General features: G+C 42.1%; 2 protein-coding genes across 2 annotated transcripts in view; one reads left to right on the forward strand and one right to left on the reverse strand.

Annotated features, from left to right (window-relative positions):
* The window catches only part of LOC143767267 (uncharacterized), a 32,769-nt gene extending 14,329 nt beyond the window's left edge, over window positions 1-18,440 (forward strand). Inside the window, exons 5-7 of the mRNA XM_077255472.1 lie at window positions 82-194; window positions 1,487-1,565; window positions 17,051-18,440. Of these exons, the coding sequence (XP_077111587.1) occupies window positions 82-194; window positions 1,487-1,565; window positions 17,051-18,219 (1,361 nt within the window). The 3' untranslated portion in view covers window positions 18,220-18,440. The remainder of the gene's footprint in view (window positions 1-81; window positions 195-1,486; window positions 1,566-17,050) is intronic.
* The window catches only part of LOC143768146 (uncharacterized), a 350,260-nt gene that overhangs the window by 43,185 nt on the left and 287,997 nt on the right, over window positions 1-19,078 (reverse strand). The gene's annotated exons all lie outside the window — the stretch shown is intronic.

Genomic DNA, 19,078 nt, shown 5'->3' on the forward strand with positions numbered 1-19,078 from the left:
AATAGACAGGACTAAATACACACGGCTTAGAATTATCTGTATGTAAAAAATGAATTCAGTCCCTGTATGTGTTTCCTCCAGTTCTATCAAGTGAGAGCACAACACCAGAGAGATGTCCCCACCCTCTTCTTCCACAGGACTGTAAACAAGAAGATCCCAATGTTCCTCAGGATGATCTGGTAGATGGAGAGAAGGTATCGTGAAATCTCCCCTATGAAGTGTAGAAGGCTGTGGAGGTCTTGTATTCAGTCTTGTGATATCCACCAGAATTATATACTGAACTACCAATTTATTAAAGGCACCGGCCTTTTATGTGCTGCATAACATAAATTGACTACATTTTTCGGGGATCGTTTCAATGTGGATTGACAAGGAATTAAACTATAAACGAGGTGTGTTCATCGATGCTAGAACAGGTGGGCATGTATTTCAGAGACTGTGAATTCTGTTCAAAAAGAATGAGTTCTGATAAATAGGTAGTACACAGACAATTGCAGCTGATTAAAATGCTGGTGAATGACCATTTACGGAATCTGATTGCATAATACATTATTCTTCAACACGGATGGGCTATAATAGCAGAAGACCAGTGCCAGTGTTATTCGAGAGAAACAGTAAGGCAAAAATTTGATCAGAGAGCAGGGTAAAAATTTTGCGTAGTCAGATAAATCCAGATATCTAAGGCACCAAGTGGCCGAAAGGGTCAGAATTTGACAAATAACATGAATCCATTACTCTTTACTGTCAGGCAGGTAGAGATGGAGAAATGATGCAGGGAGTATTTTCTTGGCCTATCTGAGCTCTCTGATATCTGTGGATGACTGTTTATACACTAGAGCTTACCTAAGAATCGTGACCAACGAACCTCATTACTTCATGGTAGCTGTTTAATCTATGGCTAAAGGAAACTGTACCATGTCACAAGGGTTATATAGTGTTGAATTCCGTCCAGGAACAGGAACATGACAGTAAGTTTTCAATGTTTCTTCGAGTTTCCAGAAGATCATTCTTTAGAGCATTTACAAGCTCGGTAGTATAGGCTGTTCATAGAATGTCGGTACCTCTATCTAATTTACAAAAAAACTGTAAGAGGCTATCCTATTGATATGGGCAAATATTCCTGAAGAATGATCTTAACATAGAATGGAATCTATTACACGATAAATGGCTGAGGTCCTGAAGACCAGAGAAGATCGAAAGTGCTACTAGATAGGTGTCTCTAATAAAGTGGCCATTCAGTGTATATTTTATACTTGGTGGAGATGAATGGATAAAGCTGATCATAGACATTAGATGTAGTCTGGATCTTCTCTTAATCTTTCTGATTAGAATTAGAAACCAACAGGTTGGATTTAAAACAGAGACCTGCAGCTGTGATAACATCTGCTGTCATTTTTGATCATCATGTTTATGATCTTTTCTCCTCTTGGAAATCATCTCACATGACTTCCCCGTCTGTCTGTGACTTTTTCAAAATTTATTTCAGGATGAAGATCTGACCGGTCTTAATATTATAGAGACATATGTGATGGGAGATGAGCTGTGTAAAGAGGAGATTCTTACAGGTGAGTATTAACCACTGAATGCAGGGAAGTAACTGATTCTACTCCGTTATTTCCTGGTACAATTAAATGGTGAATCTTTTAGGGTACATTGTACAAAGTAATTTTTTTGCCACTAAAATAAAAGTAACCCACATGTTTTCTATTTAGTCAGTTTTGATGCACAATTTCAAGGGGCAACATTTAACAGATAGAACCAAATACAGCTCTGTTGTCTACATTCTATACTGGTCATAGAAACACTGAAAACTAGATCATTACCTGGTCTGAGAAGAGTTACCGTATATACTCGAGTATAAACCGACCCGAGTATAAGCAGAGACCCCTAATTTTGCAACAAAAAAATGGGAAAACTTATTGACTCGAGTATAAGCCTAGGGGGGAAATGCAGCAGCTACTGGTGAATTTCAAAAATAAAAATAGATACTAATAAAAGTAAAATTGATTGAGATATCAGTAGGTTACGTGTTTTTGAATATCCGTATTGAACCAGGAGCCCCATATAATGCTCAATACAGTTCATAATGAGCCCCATAAGATGCTCAATACAAAATACACCCCATATAATGCTCCATAAAGTTCATGATGGGCCCCATAAGATGCTCCATATTAAAATATGCCCCATATAATGCTGCACAAAGGTTGATGGGCCCCATAAGATGCTCCATAGAATATTATGCCCCATATAATGCTGCACAAAGGTTGATGGCCCCATAAGATGCTCCATAGAATATTATGCCCCATATGCTGCTGCTGCGATTAAAAAAAAAATGACATACTCACCTCTCGTCGCTGGGGGTCTGGTGCCGGTGTCCAGAGCAGGAGGGGATACCGGCGCGCTATGGAGGCCAGGTGCCGGATTCGCTGCTGGCTTAGGCCCCCCGCACTTGCGATATTCACCTATCCCCGTTCCACCGCCGTGTGCCGCTGTGTCTTCCAGGTGTCTGCAGTGACTGTTCAGGCAGAGGGCACGCACTAAACACATCATCACACCCTCTGCCTGAACGTTACAGCCAGAGGACACAGAAGATAGAGCGCGGCGGTGGAACGGGGCCAGGTGAGTATCCCCTGGCTCACCCTCCCCTGCTATACTCACCCTCCTGGTGCGGTCCCTGCTTCTCCGATGGTCTCTGGCGCCGGCAGCTTGTTCCTGTGTTCAGCGGTCACATGGTACCGCTCATTAAAGTAATGAATATGTGCTCCACACCTATGGGAGTGGAGTCACGTCCATGTTCATTACTTTAATGAGCGGTACCACGTGACCGCTGAACACAGTAAGAGCTGCGGGCGCCGGAGACCATCGGAGAAGCAGGGAAGTGCAGAGACTGCACCGGGAGCAGGTGAGTATGATGTGACAGCCGCCGCTCCCACTCCCCCGCCGACCCCCTGGGACAATGATTCGAGTATAAGCCGAGAGGGGCACTTTTAGCCTAAAAAGTGGGCTGAAAATCTCGGCTTATACGCGAGTATATACGGTATATAAATTACTGTGATCATTTCAACCAGAAAGGCATCTTCCTGAGCCAATTTATTCAATAATTGCGTATTTCTTGTAGCACATATCCATATACCCGTCAATTTCTGGAGCCTTGGATATTTTCAGTGATTCGATAACTTTGGTGATTTCAGGAACATCAGTGCTGAAGGACATTCTTGCAAGATGTTCTGATCTGATGTTGGGGTGTTCAGAAGCCAGGTTATATCATGATTCCTAATAAGAGCAAAATTGATCAGCAATCATTCTAGGCTCTATGATTTTTTCCCCTTCTAGTTCTATTAAATGTGCTTTTTTAACTTTGATTAGCTTATTTAATTTTATAGTTCGCAAAGGTCCAGCTTTATTATTGTGAATATACAAATTAAGTTGATTTTTTTTTTTACAAAAGATAAAACTTTGACAAAAGAATAAACTGAAGATTTAAGCGGATGAACCAGAGTTTCAACCTATCTACAGAGAGAGAGACGTTTTGTGTATAGTTACCAATTGGGAATTATTTTTTTTAAGGATATCTGGAGCTTCCTTATTTCAACCACTTTTTGCTTTAGCACATGCTTGACATTCCTCATATGAAAGATTTGTGTGCAGTCCATAGAGAAAGGGGAATAAATTATATTTAGGGCTCGCTCACACAATGTTTTATCGGATAGTACATAGACCAATGTTATACTATGGGGTGGTGCTGATCAACGTTTTTTTTATTCCGATTCGACATGAGAAAAAAAATCTCAGCATGCTGCAATTTACAGTGCAAATCGGATGGTACTCATCAATCCAAGTCTATGGGTGCGTGGAAAATATTGGACTGCACTTGGGTGTCACAGAATGGAGAAAATAGGGAAATTTTGTTCTCTGACTTCTCACCTGTGCTGCACTAAGCCAGCACTCTACGAAAACTTGGATAAGAGTTCTATCAGAGTGTCATTAACATAACCGATCTGATTCTCACATGAGAAAATCTACGCTCGTGTGATCCCGGGCTTAATGCGGAGACTAAAGTCTGGATGAGAAAGTTTAGAATTGTTAAATTTACATTTAGATGGGTGTAGAGAATTAAACAGTTCATCTAAAGTCAGGGATATAAGAGAGTGGTCCAACCACAAGATAATATAGATTATGGAACTTATTGTGAGGAAAAGTGATTTTTTTTTTTATCTACCATGCAAAAATCTTTCTCTACTTATATCTATATACCCCCACTGTCAAGTGTCATCAACATTTGCCTGCAATTTTATTGCCAATGTTATAATATTCAGAAAATCAAGGATGAGCTGATAGCAACTTATGTTCCCTTAGTGAGGAGAAGCTAGGAAAATGTCCACTTGATTCTGGTTAATCTGTAATATTATCCACAAGTTCTGACATCTCTGCTGTATGCTGTGAGTTTCCTTGGAACTGTTGAATTAGAATTTTTTTTGTTTTTTTGACCCCATTGTGCAGTATGACATAAATGTGTAACTAAGCACCAAGTGTCAGTGCTACTCTGAGAAATGCTTATCCCCCCACAGCTAGACAATTTTAATTTTAGAATTAGTGCACTATATTGAGTATAGTGTTATTTTTGTGGCACTCACTAGTATATAGGTATGACAAATTCTTTTCCTGCATTTGTTAGTGCAGCTTTCCTCACAGATAGCACAGCTCTACAGGCCATACAATGGATACTGTTGAAGGAGCGTGTGACCAGATCTTTCCATCAGCCTTCTCCAATTGACAAACAATTCATATGAGAAACCTGCTTTTCCATTGGAGGAAGCTGATGGACTGATCTGGTTCACATGCTCCTACACCAGCAGCCATTTTATGGACTGGTGCAGTAAGTGAACAGACATACAGACCTGCACCAGCATGTTCAAGAAAAAAAACTGTCATACCTACAACCCCTGGAAAAAATTATGGAATCAGCAGCCTTGTAGAATGTTCATTCAGTTGTTTAATTTTGTAGCAAAAAAGCAGATCACAGACATGGCACAAAACTAAAGTCATTTCAAATGGCAGCTTTTTGGCTTTAAGAAACAATAAAAGAAATCAAGAACAAAAAATGTGGCAGTCAGTAATGGTTATTTTTTTTTAACCAAGCATAGGGGAAAAATTACGGAATCACTCGATTCTGAGAAAAAAATTATGGAATCACCCTGTAAATTTTCATACCAAAAAATAACACCTGCATCAAATTAGATCTGCTTGTTAGTCTGCATCTAAAAAGGAGTGATCACACCTTGGACAGCTGTTGCACCAAGTGGACTGACATGAATCATGGCTCCAAAACGAGAGATATCAATTGAAACAAAGGAGAAAATCATCAAGCAATGTTGCAAAAGATGTTGGTTGTTCACAGTCAGCTGTGTCTAAAATCTGGACCAAAGACAAACATCATGGCAAGGTTGTTAAAGGCAAACATACTGGTAGACCAAGGAAGACATCAAAGCGTCAAGACCGGAAACTTAAAGCAATATGTCTCCAAAACAGGAAATGCACAACAAAACAAATGAGGAACGAATGGGTGGAAACTGGAGTCAACGTCTGTGACCGAACTGTAAGAAACCGCCTGAAGGAAATGGGATTTACATATAGAAGAGCTAAACGAAAGCCATCATTAACGCCTAAAAAAACAAAAAACAAGGTTACAATGGGCTAAGGAAAAGCAATCGTGGACTGTGGATGACTGGACGAAAGTCATATTCAGTGATGAATCACGAATCTGCATTGGGCAAGGTGATGATGCTGGAACTTTTGTTCGGTCCTGTTCCAATGAGATTTATAAAGATGACTGCCTGAAGAGAACATGCAAATTTCCACAGTCATTGATGATATGGGGCTGCATGTCAGGTAAAGGCACCAGGGAAAATGGCTGTCATTACATCTTCAATAAATACACAAGTTTATGTTGATATTTTGGACACTTTTCTTATCCCATCAATTGAAAGGATGTTTGGGGATGATGAAATCATTTTTGAAGATGATAATGCATCCTGCCATAGAGCAAAATCTGTGAAAACATTCCTTGAAAAAAGTCACATAAGGTCAATGTCATGGCCTGCAAATAGTCCGGATCTCAATCCAATTGAAAATCTTTGGTGGAAGTTGAAGAAAATGGTTCATGACAAGGCTCCAACCTGCAAAGCTGGAGAAAGTTGGAGCCAGATTGATGAAGAGTACTGTTTGACACTCATTAAGTCCATGCCTCAGAGACTGCAAGCTGTCATAAAAGCCAGAGGTGGTGCAACAAAATACTAGTGATGTTTTGGAGTGTTTTTTGTTTGTTTTTCATGATTCCATAATTTTTTCCTCAGAATTGAGTGATTCCATAATTTTTCCCCTATGCTTGGTTAAAAAAAATAACCATTACTGACTACCACATTTTTTGTTCTTGATTTCTTTTAGTGTTTCTTAAAGCCAGAAAGTTGTCATTTGAAATGAGTTTAGTTTTGTGCCATGTCTGTGATCTGCTTTTTTTCTACAAAATTAAACAACTGAATGAACATCCTCCAAGGCCGGTGATTCCATAATTTTTACCGGGGATTGTATATAGTAGTAAATAAACATAAAATCAAGATACACCCCCCTTCCCCCAACACACCTGTTAAAATAATTATAATGTTGCCAACTCCTTTAAGTGCCATGGTTAAAATGTATGTTAATTCACATGGAACAATGCCACCTTTGCAGATAATTATTGAGATTGAAGAGGTATACTCGGTCCAAGATTTTTTCTGTGCTGAGCAGTAGGCTTCCAAATTGTTGAAGCACCACTGCAGTGGGTTTTTTTTCCTTCACCGCTGGAGTGGTGTTAAACACAAGTCCCCTGCCCCTGGTCTGTTATGACCCCAATGGCGAGGGTCTCAGAGGAACGTGGAAGTCTGCAGAATACAAAAATCCAGCTCATAGGGCAGTGGTAACTGGGTTGACCATATATCTACTCCTAACGCCAACACTAGAAGTAGCCGGGGATCATTCCTACGTTGATTCTAGATGACACGCGCCAGCCGGAGAATCTAGCTACCCCTAGTAGAGGAAAACAAAGACCTTTCTTGCCTCCAGAGAAGGGGACCCCAAAGCTGGATAGAAGCCCCCCACAAATAATGACGGTGAGGTAAGAGGAAATGACAAACACAGAAATGAACCAGGTTTAGCACAGAGAGGCCCGCTTACTGATAGCAGAATAAAGAAAGGTAACTTATATGGTCAACAAAAACCCTATCAAAATCCACACTGGAAATTCAAGAACCCCCGAACCGTCTAACGGTCCGGGGGGAGAACACCAGCCCCCTAGAGCTTCCAGCAAAGGTCAGGATATAGATTTGGAACAAGCTGGACAAAAATACAAAACCAAAACAAATAGCAAAAAGCAAAAGGCAGACTTAGCTGATATAACTGGAACCAGGATCAGTAGACAAGAGCACAGCAGACTAGCTCTGATAACTACGTTGCCAGGCATTGAACTGAAGGTCCAGGGAGCTTATATAGCAACACCCCTAACTAACGACCCAGGTGCGGATAAAAGGAAAGACAGAAAAACCAGAGTCAAAAAACTAGTAACCACTAGAGGGAGCAAAAAGCAAATTCACAACAGTACCCCCCCCTTAGTGAGGGGTCACCGAACCCTCACCACGACCACCAGGGCGATCAGGATGAGCGGCATGAAAGGCACGAACTAAATCGGCCGCATGAACATCAGAGGCGACCACCCAGGAATTATCCTCCTGACCATAGCCCTTCCACTTGACCAGGTACTGAAGCCTCCGCCTGGAGAGGCGAGAATCCAAGATCTTCTCCACCACGTACTCCAACTCGCCCTCAACCAACACCGGAGCAGGAGGCTCAGCAGAAGGAACTACAGGCACAATGTACCGCCGCAACAAGGACCTATGAAATACATTGTGAATAGCAAACGACACAGGAAGATCCAGACGAAAAGATACAGGATTAAGGATTTCCAATATCTTGTAAGGCCCAATAAAACGAGGTTTAAATTTGGGAGAGGAGACCTTCATAGGAACAAAGCGGGAAGAAAGCCACACCAAATCCCCAACGCGTAGTCGGGGACCCACACCGCGGCGGCGGTTGGCAAAGCGCTGAGCCTTCTCCTGTGACAACTTCAAGTTGTCCACCACATGATTCCAGATCTGCTGCAACCTATCCACCACAGAATCCACCCCAGGACAGTCAGAAGGCTCCACATGACCCGAAGAAAAGCGAGGATGGAAACCAGAGTTGCAGAAAAAAGGCGAAACCAAGGTGGCGGAACTAGCCCGATTATTAAGGGCAAACTCAGCCAACGGCAAGAATGTCACCCAATCGTCCTGATCAGCAGAGACAAAACACCTCAAATAAGCCTCCAAAGTCTGATTGGTTCGCTCCGTCTGTCCATTAGTCTGAGGATGGAAAGCAGACGAAAACGACAAATCAATGCCCATCCTACTACAAAAGGATCGCCAGAACCTGGAAACGAACTGGGATCCTCTGTCTGACACAATATTCTCAGGGATGCCGTGCAAACGAACCACGTTCTGGAAAAACACAGGAACCAGATCGGAAGAGGAAGGCAGCTTAGGCAAAGGAACCAAATGGACCATCTTGGAGAAGCGATCACATATCACCCAGATAACGGACATGCCCTGAGATAGCGGAAGATCAGAAATGAAATCCATGGAGATATGTGTCCAAGGTCTCTTCGGGACAGGCAAGGGCAAGAGCAAACCGCTGGCACGAGAACAGCAAGGCTTAGCTCGAGCACAAGTCCCACAGGACTGCACAAATGACCGCACATCTCTTGACAAGGAAGGCCACCAAAAGGACCTGGCCACCAGATCTCTGGTGCCAAAAATTCCCGGGTGACCTGCCAACACCGAGGAATGAACCTCGGAAATGACTCTGCTGGTCCACTTATCCGGAACAAACAGTCTGTCAGGTGGACAAGACTCAGGCCTATCAGCCTGAAATCTCTGCAACACACGTCGCAGATCCGGAGAAATAGCTGACAAGATAACTCCATCTTTAAGAATACCAACAGGATCAGCGACTCCAGGAGCATCAGGCACAAAGCTCCTAGAAAGAGCATCGGCCTTCACATTCTTTGAACCTGGTAAATACGAGACAACAAAATCAAAGCGGGAGAAAAACAATGACCAGCGGGCCTGTCTAGGATTCAGGCGTTTAGCAGACTCGAGATACATCAGATTTTTGTGATCAGTCAAGACCACCACACGATGCTTAGCACCCTCGAGCCAATGACGCCACTCCTCAAATGCCCATTTCATGGCCAACAACTCCCGATTGCCCACATCATAATTTCGCTCGGCAGGTGAAAACTTCCTAGAGAAAAAGGCACAAGGTTTCATAACAGAGCAACCAGGGCCTCTCTGCGACAAAACGGCCCCTGCCCCAATCTCCGAAGCATCCACCTCAACCTGAAAGGGAAGTGAGACGTCAGGCTGGCACAAAACAGGCGCCGAAGTAAACCGGCGTTTCAACTCCTGGAAAGCCTCCACGGCAGCAGGAGCCCAGTTAGCTACATCGGAGCCCTTCTTGGTCATATCCGTCAAAGGTTTCACAATGCTAGAAAAATTAGCGATAAAACGACGGTAGAAGTTAGCGAAGCCCAAGAACTTCTGAAGACTCTTAACTGACGAGGGCTGAGTCCAATCAAGAATAGCTCGGACCTTGACTGGGTCCATCTCCACAGCAGAAGGGGAAAAAATGAACCCCAAAAAGGGAACCTTCTGTACACCAAAGAGACACTTTGAGCCCTTGACAAACAAAGAATTTTCACGCAAAATTTTAAAGACCAACCTGACCTGCTCCACATGCGAATCCCAATTATCAGAAAAAACCAAAATATCATCCAGATAAACAATCAAAAATTTATCCAGATACTTCCGGAAAATGTCATGCATAAAGGACTGAAAAACTGAAGGCGCATTGGAGAGCCCAAAAGGCATCACCAAGTACTCAAAATGACCTTCGGGCGTATTGAATGCGGTTTTCCATTCATCACCTTGCTTAATGCGCACAAGGTTGTACGCACCACGAAGGTCTATCTTGGTGAACCACTTGGCACCCTTAATCCGGGCAAACAAGTCAGACAACAGCGGTAAAGGATACTGAAATTTGACAGTGATCTTATTTAAAAGCCGATAATCAATACAAGGTCTCAAAGATCCGTCCTTTTTTGCCACAAAAAAGAATCCCGCACCAAGAGGGGAAGAAGACTGACGAATATGTCCTTTTTCCAGAGACTCCTTGATATATGAACGCATAGCGGTATGTTCAGGTACCGACAGATTAAACAGTCTTCCCTTAGGAAATTTACTGCCTGGGATCAAATCTATAGCACAGTCACAGTCCCTATGAGGAGGCAGTGCACTGGACTCAGACTCACTGAAGACATCCTGATAATCAGACAAATACTCCGGAACTTCCGAAGGCGTAGAAGAAGCAATAGACACAGGCAGGGAATCCTCATGAATACCACGACAGCCCCAACTTGAGACTGACATAGCCTTCCAGTCCAGGACTGGATTATGGGTCTGTAACCATGGCAGCCCTAAAACGACCAAATCATGCATTTTATGTAAAACCAGGAAACGTATCACCTCGCGGTGTTCAGGAGTCATGCACATGGTAACCTGAGTCCAATACTGCGGTTTATTTGCTGCCAATGGTGTAGCATCAATACCCCTAAGAGGAATAGGATTTTCTAATGGTTCAAGAGTAAATCCACAGCGCTTAGCAAATGAGAGATCCATGAGACTCAGGGCAGCACCTGAATCTACAAACGCCATGACAGGATAAGATGACAGTGAGCAAATCAAAGTTACAGACAGAATAAATTTAGGTTGCAAATTACCAACGGTGACAGGACTAACAACCTTAGCTATACGTTTAGAGCATGCTGAGATAACATGTGTAGAATCACCACAGTAGTAGCACAAGCCATTCCGGCGTCTATGAATTTTCCGCTCATTTCTAGTCAGGATTCTATCACATTGCATTAAATCAGGTGTCTGTTCAGACAACACCATGAGGGAATTTGCGGTTTTTCTATCACATTGCACCGAATTAGGTGTCTGTTCAGACAACACCATGAGGGAATTTGCGGTTTTGCGCTCCCGCAACCGCCGGTCAATTTGAATAGCCAGTGCCATAGTATCATTCAGACCTGTGGGAATGGGAAAACCCACCATAACATTCTTAATGGCTTCAGAAAGGCCATTTCTAAAATTAGCGGCCAGTGCACACTCGTTCCAATGTGTCAGCACGGACCATTTCCGAAATTTTTGGCAATACACTTCAGCCTCGTCCTGCCCCTGAGACATAGACAGCAAGGCCTTTTCTGCCTGAATCTCAAGATTGGGTTCCTCATAAAGTAAACCGAGCGCCAGAAAAAACGCATCAAGATCAGCCAATGCCGGATCTCCTGGCGCCAGCGAAAAAGCCCAATCCTGAGGGTCGCCCCGTAAGAACGAAATAACAATCTTTACTTGCTGAGCAGAATCTCCTGATGAACAGGGTCTCAGGGACAAAAACAATTTACAATTATTCACGAAATTCCTAAACTTAAACCTGTCTCCGGAAAACAGTTCAGGAATCGGTATTTTAGGTTCTGACCTAGGATTTCTGATAACATAGTCTTGTATGCCCTGCACACGAGTAGCCAGCTGGTCCACACTTGTAATCAAGGTCTGGACATTCATGTCTGCAGCAAGCATAGCCACTCTGAGGTAAAGGGGAAGGAGAAAAAAAAAAACTCAGAATCTTCTTTCTTATAATCCCTCTTCTGCAATGCATTAAACATTTAATACTGGCCTGGCAAACTGTTATGACCCCAATGGCGAGGGTCTCAGAGGAACGTGGAAGTCTGCAGAATACAAAAATCCAGCTCATAGGGCAGTGGTAACTGGGTTGACCATATATCTACTCCTAACGCCAACACTAGAAGTAGCCGGGGATCATTCCTACGTTGATTCTAGATGACACGCGCCAGCCGGAGAATCTAGCTACCCCTAGTAGAGGAAAACAAAGACCTTTCTTGCCTCCAGAGAAGGGGACCCCAAAGCTGGATAGAAGCCCCCCACAAATAATGACGGTGAGGTAAGAGGAAATGACAAACACAGAAATGAACCAGGTTTAGCACAGAGAGGCCCGCTTACTGATAGCAGAATAAAGAAAGGTAACTTATATGGTCAACAAAAACCCTATCAAAATCCACACTGGAAATTCAAGAACCCCCGAACCGTCTAACGGTCCGGGGGGAGAACACCAGCCCCCTAGAGCTTCCAGCAAAGGTCAGGATATAGATTTGGAACAAGCTGGACAAAAATACAAAACCAAAACAAATAGCAAAAAGCAAAAGGCAGACTTAGCTGATATAACTGGAACCAGGATCAGTAGACAAGAGCACAGCAGACTAGCTCTGATAACTACGTTGCCAGGCATTGAACTGAAGGTCCAGGGAGCTTATATAGCAACACCCCTAACTAACGACCCAGGTGCGGATAAAAGGAAAGACAGAAAAACCAGAGTCAAAAAACTAGTAACCACTAGAGGGAGCAAAAAGCAAATTCACAACACTGGTCATATGTTCACACTCCGGTGCCTTCACCTTTTCTCGCTGCTGCTCCAATCCTGCGAGGACATCTTGTGAGTGCAGCTTCTGACTGGCCAGAAGTCAGAAGCTACATTCCAAGTTGAGATGGGCGGACCCCTGGATGAGTCCAGCGGGTTCTGACGAACAGTTAAAAAACGTTTGGGTTCGGGTACCAGAACAGTACCCGAACCGGACCCTATTTACTTGAATGAGGTGCCCCAACATCCAGTGTTTGCCATGCTGTCTTGTGCACGACACTGTGGCAAACACCTCTTCTGATCATTACCGCTTGTCAGACAGCAGCGGTTCCCACACTGTCCAATGACAGCGTGAGCACGTAGCTGTGATTGGAGATATAAAGTTTACCTCTGGTCACTGGTGTTGGCTGATAGACTACTGCTTGCATTAGCTAATAACAGTGAGAGCAGGCGCCGGCTGATGGGAATATTCATCACCCATCACCTGCGCTCTAAATATATAATTAAAATAAAACCCATTGTGGGTTCCCCTGTATTTTTGATAACCAGCTACTCACAGCTGAGGGCTGCAGCTCTCAGCTGTCAGCTTCAGCAAGGCTGCCTATCAAGAATAGAGGGGTGCCCACGCTGTTTTTTTAAATTAAAGAAATAATAATAAATAAACAGCGTGGAGTCCCCCCCCATTATTGACAACCAGGCTTGCTAAAGCAGAGAGCTAGAGGCTGGCATTCTCAGGTTGGTAAGGGGCCATGAATATTGTTCCCCACATCCTAAAAATAGTAGACAGCAGCCCCCCAGAAAAGGCACATCTATTTGATGAGCCAATTCTGGCACTTTGCCTGATTCTTCTTACTTGCAATGTAGTGGTGGTAAGTAGGGTTCATATTTGTAGGGTTGATGTCACCTTTCTATTATCTGGTGACATCAAGCCCACGGGTTAGTAATGGAGAGGCATCTATAAAATCATTACCGCTGGTCAGGCAGCTGTGGTTCCCACACTGTCCAATGACAGTATGAGCATGCAGCTGTGATCAGAGGCATAAAGTTTACCCCCGGACACTGGTGTCGGCTGATGGGACTACTGCTCCCATCAGCTGACTCTTGCTGCCACTAATAACCGTGAGAGCAGGAGCGGCTGATGGGAGTAATCATTAGCTGGCCCCTGCGCTCTAAATAAATAATTTTAAAAAAATGCCGTGGGTTCCCCTGTATTTTTGATGACCAGCCAGGCAGAACTCACAGCTGGGGGTTGCAACCCTCAGCTGTCAGCTTCAGCAATACTGGTTATCAAGAATAGAAGGGTCCCCATGCTGTTTTTTAATTATTTAAATAAATAATTTTAAAAAGTTAGTGCTCCTCCCATTTTTAACAATTGTAAATAAACACGCAGCAAGTAAAATCTTTTGTGTGAAATAAAACAAAACACCCTTTTCCTTTTTTATCAAAAAATAACAAACACAGTTATATTCAGCGCCCAGTCCATTGAATCCCTCATCTCCTGTAATAAAACAAAAATAAAAATCAACAATATCCCTCACCTGCACAACGTTCTGTCCCACGCTGTGATCCATGTCTGGGGATTAATAGTTTTTAACCTGGATGGTGCCAAGATGAGCCCATCCAAGCTGAGATCCACTGATGAATGAGCTGATGGGAACCGCAGTTCACCGGGAGAATTTCACTGCCCTGAATTTGAACTGCAGTGAACTCACCTCTGCACCGTGAGGTTTTTTCTCACTGTGCTAGTGGTGATCTCATCTGAGAGAGGTCACTACAGTTCAATGGCCCAGCTGGGAACGCAGCCTCAGTAACTGGAGGTAACCTCGATGAAGTCACTGGTGCTGCGCTTGCAGCAGCTCATTCATCAGTGGTTCTCAGGCTGGACGGTCATATCTTGGCACCATCCAGGTTGAAAACTATTAATCCCCAGACATGAATTATGGTGTGGGATAAAAAGATGGACAGGTGAGGGATATTGTTGTTTTTTTGTTTTATTACAGGAGACAAGGGATTCAATGGAATGGGCGTTAGGTGAGTAAAACTGTTTGTTATTTTTAAATAAAAAAAGGAAAAGTGTGTTTTGTTTTTATTTCAAATAAAAGACTTATGCTGGCTGTGTGTTTATTTACAATATAACTATAGAATTAGTAATGGAAAGGTGTCTTATAGACAGCACTCCATTACTAATCTGTGTTAGCAACTATTCCCAATTTAAGCTAATGGGATCACATTAAACTCCTCTTGTACCAAAGCCCTTAACTTAGAAAAATGACCTTCTATGGCTCTCTCGTGCCGTATGCTATTTGACGCGGTCCAGTGCAAATGACGTTTGTCTTTTCCTGGTGTTTCCTCTATCCTCACATTTGTGTCCTACTGATTGGCTGATGTGGATGACACATCCTACGTCATCCACTTATTATTGCAAATCTCCAGCCTTCACAGGCCGGTGCAGGCGCACTTTGATCTGTCTTACTAGAGGGCAGCACAAAGTCATGTAATGCGCATGTGCCCGAAGCAGCAGAGGAAAGTGCTCCTGCGCAGGCCTGTGCTTCAACTGCACAAGAATTACAACACTGTCTGGATGACTTGAAGACACAAAAGAGCACAGTAAAACGAAAAACACTCAGTTTCAAAAATTCACAGTAATCTGCAAGTGCTAGTAAAAAGATGTAAAAAAACAGGGTATTTGGTTGATACATTTTTTTGCAAAAAATGTATACTAAGCTGCTCCACCAAACGTCAAGGTATACCCATATAGAGCAGTCCTAACTGATGTATGCAATCCCTATCTGATGTATTTCAAAACCTGATCATCTGTATATTACCTGTGGGAACAGGGTTCAGAGAGGAAATGTCCATGCGGACACGCTGAGTGGAACAGCTTTTGTGCAGATAGCTCACAAGGAGTGGTGGGTAACTCACCAGTCTTGTAGACACAAGAAAACAATTATGGAAACAGGAACACATGGGCTACATGCACAGTGAACAAGTCTGTAGGAACATGCTCACACACCACCAAGAAACTTGAAGACACAAAAGAGCATAGTAAAACCAAAAACACTCCGTTTCAAAAAATCACAGTAATCTGCAAGTGCTAGTAAAAAGATGTAAAAAAACAGGGTATTTGGTTGATACGTTTTTTGCAAAAAATGTATAGTAAGCTGCTCCACCAAACGTCAAGGTATACCCATATAGAGCAGTCCTAACTGATGTATGCAATCCCTATCTGATGTATTTAAAAACCTGATCATCTGTATATTACCTGTGTGAACAGGGTTCAGAGAGGAAATGTCCATGTGGACACGCTGAGTGGAACAGCTTTTGTGCAGATAGCCCACAAGGGGTGGTGGGTAACTCAGGTTTGAAATCATGTAAATCACTCAGTAACTGTGCTCCACCCACGCTGTACACCATTTAAGGCCGGCGACACACTAGCCTATTGCATCCGATGCGAGATGCTAATGACCCTCGGCTTCTGCTCTGCAGCGAGCAGGAGCCGAGTGTCATGCGTCTGTGCTCCCAGCCTCTCGCGCAGAGCGGATCGGAGCACAGCTGCGGAGAAGGCGGAGAAATTAATTTCTCCATCTCCTCCATTGCCGGGGTCCGCGTTTAGCGCACAGCACTCGGATGATATCCGAGTGATGTGCGCTGTCTCACTCGCACCCATAGGCTTATATAGGTGCGAGTGAGCAGAGAGTCAGCCGAGTGTCCGTGACAATCGCAGCATGCTGCGATTGTCTCGAACCGAGAAAAATGGCAGACAAAAAATGGGCTGCTGGGAGCTGCCCCATAGTGTAACATTGGTCTGAGTGCAATGCGATTTTTTTATCGCATTGCACTCGTCCGTTTTAGTTGCCAGTGTGACGCCGGCCTAATATTGAAATTATGCTCCATATGATATTTTTTATTAAATAATTATGAAAAAAAAAAAACAATCTTGATCAGAAATAGCCAAAGTTGTACGTATAGAATATGATTTTATTTAGGTTAAGCTAGATGTTCTAAAGAAAGAGGGACTGATCTATGGCTTGAAAAGGATACTAAAGCAAATTATTTTTCAGGTTCCTCATGTATTTTAATGATGAAAACCAATGTTTCCATCAGATTTTATCACACATACAAAAATATAGCATTTTTAGATCCACTAAAAATATTATGTGATAATCCAGCCCTACATTTGCTGCAAAGCTTTGGCTTATTTGTACATTAGTCTACTGCTTTACATCTTTGCTCTGCGCGGTGCTAGACTGCATTTAGCATTATGAGAGACACGAGACACCACCTAACAGCACTGACTTATTGTCCTCATTGTCTTGATGATAACCGAATGTTACTGCAATTTGTATAAAAATGTTATAAAATGTATTATATTATAATTATTATTATTTATTGAAAAGAGTAAAATCAGTTTTATTGTTGGCAGATGACTGGACCGAGTGTTCAGAGGAACTTCTGATATTGTCAGATTTTAAAGAAGAAGATCATGATTTCATACCAGACATATATGAAGAGAATGCTACGTTCCCAAATATACCTCCAGCCATTCTCAGCAAAACTCCATCACCAAATCTTTTTCAACAAATCATATCTTCTGATTCATCTCAGGTTTTTATTCAGAATAAAGATAACAGTAGGGAGATTGAACATCAAAAGACTCACACAGTAGAGGAACGATTTTTATGTTCAGAATGTGGCAAATGTTTTACAGGGAAATGCTATCTTGATGCACATAAGAAAATTCACACAGGGAAGAAGCCATTTTCATGCTCAGAATGTGGGAAATGTTTTGGCTATAAATCAGGTTTACTTAGACATCATAAAATTCACACAGGGGAGAAGCCATTTTTATGTTCAGAATGTGGGAAATGTTTTAGTGTTAAATCAAAACTTGTTACACATCAAAGAATTCATACTGGGGAAAAACCATATTCATGTTCAGAATGTGGGAAATGCTTTTCTCAGAAATCTGATCTTGCTAAACATGAGAGAATTCACACAGGGGAGAAGCCATTTTTATGTTCAGAATGTGGGAAATGTTTTAAAGAGACATCAGAACTTGTTGCACATCTCAGAACCCACACAGGGGAGAAGCCATATACATGCCTAGTATGTAGGAAATGTTTTTTCCGGGCATCAGATTTTGCTAGACATAAGAGAATTCACACTAGGCAAAAATCATTTTCATACTCAGAATGTGGGAAAGATTATAAGCAGAAATCAGATCGTGTTAGACGTCAGGGAATTCATGTAGAGAAGAAACCATTTTTATGTACAGAATGTGGGAAATGTTATCCTAAGAGATCTGATTTTATTAGACATCAGAGAATTCACACAGGGGAGAAACCATTTTCATGTTTACAATGTGGCAAAAGTTTTAACCAGAAATCGGCTTTAGTTAGACATCAGAGACATCACCCAGGAGAGAAGCCATTTCCATGTCCCGTATGTGGAAAGTGTTTTGCTGAAAACTCATCTCTTATTGGACATCAAAGAGCTCACGTAGGAAAAACATTTTCATGTTCAGAATGTGGAAAAATGTTTGCCTACAAACCAAATCTTATTAAACATCAGAAAAATCACACACGGAAGTAGATTATTTATTTTTTAGAAGCCCTAAAAAACAATTGAGCAATTTATTTATTTTTTAGAAGCCCTAAAAAACAATTGAGCAATTACAGACAAATTTAAGTGACATGTCAATTGATAGAAGATGAAAGCAACACTAAATGATTAAGAAAAAGTATACAATTACCAATAAACTGTTGTTACTGAATTCCAAATAACACCTTATAGAGGCACCTAAAAGAAGAGAACACTGGACCTCTTATCTCTTTCAGAACTGCCGCAGTTTGCCGTATCAGACGTCAATAGATGTTAAAATCATTATGCAAGACTATCAGTCCATGCAGACAGGATAGCTTCTCATAGTTACTGCAAAACTGTATTATTGCCTACTGGAATCTTTGTTGTTTGTGTACCGTAAGCACCAATGGTCGTGGAACTGGCACTGGATCAACCTTGAGCAAAGAATATTACTTTTGATCTTTAAGAGGTTGAATAGAATAGAATCTCGTGGTAGATGTGCTGGTTTCAATAATTTTTTTTTTGTCTCTCCCCCACTTAGTTTTCCTTCTCAATCTTTCTCTTTCCACCCTCCTTTCTTGTTTACATTCCTCTAACACACACATAATTATTTGGCTCATGTAAGAGCTTATATTAATACTTCAGCAAGCTGATTATACTTATATTCTAATGTTTATTAACAACTTGATATTAACAACCGTCAAATTTTCTATTGTTATTATTGAACGTAATTGGAATTTTCTGTTTTGATATCAATGTTAAAACCCAATAAAAATATTTAAAGTAAAAAAAAGAAATTGTGAAAGAAGCACTACACTATAAACAGCCTCATTGATAGAATAGCAGTGCATATAAGTGCGTGTATTTC

Source organism: Ranitomeya variabilis, chromosome 4 (genome assembly GCF_051348905.1).
Source record: "Ranitomeya variabilis isolate aRanVar5 chromosome 4, aRanVar5.hap1, whole genome shotgun sequence".
NCBI classification, from domain to species: domain Eukaryota; kingdom Metazoa; phylum Chordata; class Amphibia; order Anura; family Dendrobatidae; genus Ranitomeya; species Ranitomeya variabilis.